The 6102-nt window shown below is 37.5% G+C and overlaps 1 protein-coding gene across 1 annotated transcript; it reads left to right on the forward strand.

The window, feature by feature from the left end:
* The first annotated feature begins 2422 nt into the window (after positions 1–2422).
* On the forward strand, positions 2423–5857 carry LOC137709471 (protein IQ-domain 26-like). The gene is made up of 4 exons (XM_068448563.1): positions 2423–3008; positions 3662–4126; positions 4703–4909; positions 4996–5857. The coding sequence occupies exons 2-4, from the start codon at positions 3710–3712 to the stop codon at positions 5587–5589; spliced, it is 1218 nt and encodes a 405-aa protein (XP_068304664.1). The 5' UTR covers positions 2423–3008; positions 3662–3709; the 3' UTR covers positions 5590–5857.
* Positions 5858–6102: the final 245 nt, after the last annotated feature.

Here is a 6102-nt window from a genome sequence, read left to right on the forward strand (position 1 = left end):
TTTGGGTCACACACGTGGCTCCGCCAGATTTTGCTCAAAAAATATGGAGCATTTTAGAAATAAATAAATTTACAATTTTGCCCTCAACTTTAAATGTTAATATCTCCTTCGTTATAACTGCAAATCACGATCCGTTTGCACCCACGCATTCGTAGAGACGAATACTATGAGGATACGCCAAGAAAATGAACCTTACGTGACATGACACAGCAGTCAACACTTTGACTCAAAGGGCATTTTCGTACATTCACTTGTTAAAATTATAAAAGTCATAATAATTGGGGACAAATTGTTACACTAACCCTTGGGCCAAATATGAGTTTTAACCCAAAACTCATTTTTGGGACAAATTTAGCACAGAATTCCCCCAGGTTTGGTCCACCATAATGTGTATTTGTTTTTAATTTTATATTTCTAAATTCATTGAATTCAACGACTAAGATCTAATATGATTAAATCTAAAGGTAAAGAAAAAGATTTAACAGTTCAAATTTAAATCCAAAGGCTAAAAAAATTTAAAAAAAAATCTTTCATGTGTTTCATTTTTTTTTTCTTAGTATTCCACTAGTTTCATGGTGTTGGTTTAGTGATTTTTCAATATTTATCGGAATCTAAACATTTTTAGGTTAAAATGTTCATAAAATTAAATTGGATGGTCTACATTTTTTTTTTTAAATTACTTTAGAATCCTAAATTCATTATTTAATGATCTCCGGCTAAAAATTTAACCCATAAGGGTTTGAGCAGAAAATATGTTTCTAGGTTAAAACATAAATATTCTGAGTTAAAAAATTTAGATTTTAACCCAAATGTTGAAGATAGTCTAAACAATAATAGCTGCCTGCCGATATATTTAGGAACTGCAAATGTACAAGGAAAGACTTTGCCCCCTTTTGTAGCAACTTGCAAAGTTCCACTGTCCCATAAGGATTGTAATCTTCACGATGCAACTGCCAATTCCTTTTGTTGCAAATTCAGTCACTCCTACTCCCCTCCCCCTCGTATTTTTGGCATGATTTCGTAAATGGATATTGTTAGTCACTTAATTTGGTCGTGATTATGTTAAACTTTTCTGGTTTTTATGTGGACATTCAAGAAAAAGTGTTGTAGAAACTGTGAGACATAAAATGCCCTCATGGTTTAACCAAAAATGAAAAAGTAAGGACTAAAATAGTGGTATTGTCAGATTTTTCTGTTGCTGTATGACATAGTTTTCAACTTGTATCACATGTTTTCCAACATGCATTAATTTAGATTTATGCACATAAATGACTCTATATAATAAGCATGTAGAGTAAAATCAAACACACAAAAAGATAAAGAGCGAAAGTAATAATACCAATAGAGAAGTGTTATTGGCACTCCAAAAATCTCATTCTACACTTCTCACAAGTGTATTTTTCTTTCCTAATATAGAAAATTTGGAGTGTTAATAACAATTCTCATACCAATATCCCTCTCCTCTCTTTTTTTGCATCATTTATGCGGTACAATTACGAAAATAAATAGCATGATATATTTCACATGTTCTACTTTTATCTCTGACAAAAATTATCTAATGTCTAATTTAAACTAAAAATTAAAAAGAGTTTGAAGCGGAAACTCAATAATTCAATCATATCATATCCAATAGAATAATTCAACACTTGTGAAGTGGAGGGAATGCACAATCCGTTCTTTTCAAATTCTACATGTGTCCATACCCAATCCAGTGTCTTCAAATTCAACCTATGATCTCGCCCAAATTGTTGAAATTCAATTTGAATTAATGCTAAAATGTTGCTGTTGAACGCTATGCATTTAATTATGCCCTGGATTTTAGCCAAACCAATGAACAAGAATAAGTAAGATCCATACTATTTTCAGGTTCCTTATCCATCATGTGACAGCGTACAATACCAAAAACAAAAAACAATTAAAACTCCGTGGCACCACTCATCACACCAGATTGCAGAGATGAAGAAGAAGGATCTGCATTCATTCGAATTTTTTGAAGGAAAAAAAAAAAGGATATATATATTTATTTTTTTTAACAAAAAAAAATAAAAAGAACCCAAATTTCAAATAGTCAATGGTAGATTGCCATCATTATCACTCTCTCTAAAATTTAAATATTTATCCAACTTTGGTAATATCCCAAATATCAGGAAAAAAACAAAAATTCAAAACCCCAGCATTTATGGATTTTCAAATCCCAAGATTGCCCCCTCCCCTTCTCTCCCCCTCCCTCTCCCTATCCTCTTAATAAGCAATGTCTGCACCCCCAAATGGATTCATATCTGCTTGATCAGGGCTGATTTGGGAAATCCCAGAGAGCTCTGTTTCAAAGATTTTGATGCAGTAAGAATGCCAGAGACTCGGTAAACAATCCTAGAGAGAGAGAGGGAGGGAGGGAGGGGAGAGAGAGAGAGAGAGAGAGAGAGAGAGGGAATCACTGTGAAAACAAAAAAGATATGGAAACGCTTCCAACCCAAGAAGGAAAGCGTAGTCTGAGGCATTTTTGGGTTCTTCTTTCTCTCTCACTCATCTGGAGTAGTCCTTAATGCCTGCACTTCTCTAGTACTTCCACAGTCTGAGTCTACTTAGAGAGAGAGAGAGAGAGAGAGAGGAGAGAGAAATATCAGAGAAGATTATGGCTTTAATGTAGAAGGTTTGGGGGTTTGCAGTTGCAGAAGATAGCAAAAGGGTATTTTTCTTTTTAGAGAGAGAGAAGCTTAATAATACCCAAAAGGGTTTTGGAAGAGAAGAAGGGAGAAGCTTTTTTAAAGAAACTCGAAGCGGTTCACGGGATTGTCAGTGGCTATCTTTCATCTGGAGCACACGTTGCTCCAGAAAGTTGAGATATTTAGAGAGAGAAAGTAGGGTGGGAGGAGAGAGAGTGAGTGAAGCGGTGGAGGACGCGGTGGCAGTGCCTTTTGTAGTTGTTTTGCCAAGAATAGTTAGAGGTCAAAGTGTGGGTGGGGGACTGTAGAATCCGGCTCTTTTTTTGAATTCAAAGATTTAAGGAGGTGGGTGTGAGAGAGTCTGTATATTTTTAAGCTCTGTAAATTATTGTTTTGTTTACCTGGAACGGTGAAGTTTTTGGGTTTATTAGTTTTTGAAAACTTTGTTTTTTCGAATTATAAAATGGTTTTTGAACCTCTGCGTCTTTCTGTGACAGATTTTGTCTTGTAATACAGTTCTTCACGAGGACCTGTCAGAATTTTTACAAAAGAAAATTGAAAAAAAAAAACCCCAATCTTTAATCTTTATCTCAATTTTTTTGTTTATCTTTTGCTCCACACTTCTCTGCTTGCAACCTGTAAAGATTCTGAGAGATTTTGCAGAAACCCTTTCTGCTCTCTTCGCTCACACCCACCCACCTTTTTTTGGATTTTTTTTCAGAACTTTCTCACTACTCAACTTTCTCTCTCATCCAGATTCTATACACTAAAAATGGAGATAGCCCATTTGCTCACACTCAGCACTTTGCTCTTTAAACTCAACATTCCCTCTCTCTCTCACCCTAGGACTTTTTATTCTTCACTTTCACTTGTTTCTCTCTCCTCACTTTCTGTATCTACATTTGGTGCTTTGTAGGTATTTGCTTCTTCATAAACTCCATCTGGATCTTTTTGACTCGCCCTTTACTGAACCCCTGCCTTCTTTTAACTTTCTCCAGCTTCCAACTTCAGATTCTAGAGAGAGAAAGTGAGACAGCAAAAACAACATGGGGAGAGCTACAAGATGGTTGAAGAGCTTGCTGGGGATGAAGAGAGAGAAAGACCACGTCGACAACACCAGCACTGTCTCCAGCGACCGGAAGGAGAAGAAAAGGTGGAGCTTCGCCAAGTCAGGGAAAGACGCAACAACCAATCTTCCGCCCAATGTTCCTGTCCCTGCTGACTCTGCCTGGCTCAGATCCTACCTTGCGGACTCAGATAAGGAGCAGAACAAGCACGCAATTGCGGTGGCTGCGGCCACCGCAGCTGCTGCTGATGCCGCAGTGGCTGCAGCACAGGCGGCTGTTGCGGTTGTGAGGTTGACAAGTCAAGGCGGTGGCCGCGGCGGTGGTGGCGGGATCATGTTTGGGAAAAGAGAGAGATGGGCTGCAATGAAGATTCAAACTGTTTTCAGAGGCTATTTGGTAAGTTGGGTTTTCATTTTCTTCATTAAATTAAATTTGCTTTTGCTTATAGAATGTTGGTAACGTAAAAATATAACAAATTTGAACTTATGTTTTGGTTGGTTTTGTGGAAGGAGTTTCCTTAATTTTTAGTGTTGTGTCTGCTCCCAGAAAGTTACAAACATCTGCTTCCTCATACAATGGAACTGCTAGATTTACTGTTACATGATGTTGTCTTACTTTGATGTCTGCTCCTAAAAGATTGCAAAAATTGCTTCCAAATCCTATGGAACAGTACAAAAATGTGTTTCCTCTGTCAATCGAACGGCGGATATTTGGTCCCCCTTGATCATTATGTGTATTTCCGATTCCGAATGTGAATTGTTTGAAATTTGAAATCATGTTTTCAAACAGGGTAACGATTTTAATGTCTGCCCCTATTTGTGTTGATGATTTCGGTTTTCTTGCTTTTTCTGGCATTGGTTTTATATCTTATTTACCCCATTTGTTGTTATGATTTCTGTTTTCTTGCCTTTTCTGGGAAATGATTACTTATGTGCATTGTTCTGTTCGATCTTGAATTGAATTTGATTTCAGGCGAGAAAGGCTCACCGTGCTCTTAAAGGACTGGTTAAGTTGCAGGCTCTTGTTAGAGGCTTTCTTGTCCGGAAACGGGCTGCTGCTACTCTTTACAGTATGCAAGCTCTTTTTAGAGCACAGACTAATGTCCGATACCAGCGTGCGCGTCGTTCTTTCAATAAAGAGAATAGGTTCCTACCCGAAATTAATGCCCGGAAGTCTGTCGTAAGTCTTAATTTCACCAACTTCCATTGGATTACATTTTACATTTCTTGCTTCTTACTTATGTGGTTGATTCATTAATTTTACAGGAAAGATTTGAAGATGCAAGAAGTGAATTTTATAGCAGGAGGCTATCTGCAACTTATGAAACTTCGGTTAATAGCTTTGATGAAAGCCCGAAGATTGTGGAAATTGACACATTCAAGCCGAGATCCAGGTCTCGTAGGTTCAACAACATATTATCTGATTGTGGTGAAGACCTGCCTTACCAAACCATCTCCTCACCGCTGCCCTGTCCAATGCCAGCTCGTATCTCAATACCTGACAGCAAGAAACCTCAAGATTTTGAATGGTACTTCAATGGTAATGAATGCAAGTTCCCGACTGCACATAACACTCCGCGGTTTGCCACCTCTTTTCGTTCTAATGCTCCCGGCACACCATCCAAAAGTGTTTGTGGAGACAGGTTCTTTCGGCCTTACTCAGACTCCCCAAACTACATGTCAAGCACTCAGTCATTTAATGCCAAGTCAAGATCCCACAGCGCCCCAAAGCAAAGGCCGGAACCAGGGCCTAAGAAGAGGCTTTCGCTTAACGAAATGATGGCAGCGAGAAACAGCATCAGCGGCATTCGAATGCATCGATCATGTAATCAAATCCAAGAAGCAGTCTCGAATGATTGAGAAATCTGCAACGAGAAAAAAAAAGGCCCTCTTATCTTTTGGTTAAACATCAGGCATGACTTTGCATAGCAGATGGTAAAAAAAAAACAGATTGGAGAGAGGGGAACAACTTCTCTTTTGCCTTATTTTCCACTTTAGCATCAACAATGATAGGGTAGAACACAGAGTTCTTGTGTAAATTCTTTTGTTTTTTATTTTCAAGTTTCTTTCAAATTGTGCCTTATGAGTTATGAGTCAATGAAATGAAAGGAGCTTACATGTTATTTTCTGAGAATCCAAGTTTTTGGTTTGCAAAACAATAATCTCAGAAGTTCCAGTGGCAAAACTGACTGTTAAAAAGCTAAAGTGGTTAAAAAGGGATTGTTTTGTTTCTGAGTCTCACTTTTGAAGTATAGCTTGTATCAATTTAAACTATATCGAAGGTATTATTTGCTTTTATCAAAACTAAAGTTGTCAATAATTATTTACCACATTTATCTTCGCATTTGAGGTCTTTTGTTCGAGTCTCAAATT

Source organism: Pyrus communis, chromosome 11, assembly GCF_963583255.1.
Source record: "Pyrus communis chromosome 11, drPyrComm1.1, whole genome shotgun sequence".
NCBI classification, from domain to species: Eukaryota; Viridiplantae; Streptophyta; class Magnoliopsida; order Rosales; family Rosaceae; genus Pyrus; species Pyrus communis.

What these genes read in the sequence shown, in the direction of transcription:
- LOC137709471 (XM_068448563.1), top strand. Translation starts at nt 3,710, where the DNA reads ATGGGGAGAGCTACAAGATGGTTGAAGAGCTTGCTGGGGATGAAGAGA. An exon ending in CTGTTTTCAGAGGCTATTTG is followed by an intron (nt 4,127 to 4,702) that starts GTAAGTTGGGTT and finishes ATTTGATTTCAG; the next exon opens with GCGAGAAAGGCTCACCGTGC. An exon ending in TTAATGCCCGGAAGTCTGTC is followed by an intron (nt 4,910 to 4,995) that starts GTAAGTCTTAAT and finishes TTAATTTTACAG; the next exon opens with GAAAGATTTGAAGATGCAAG.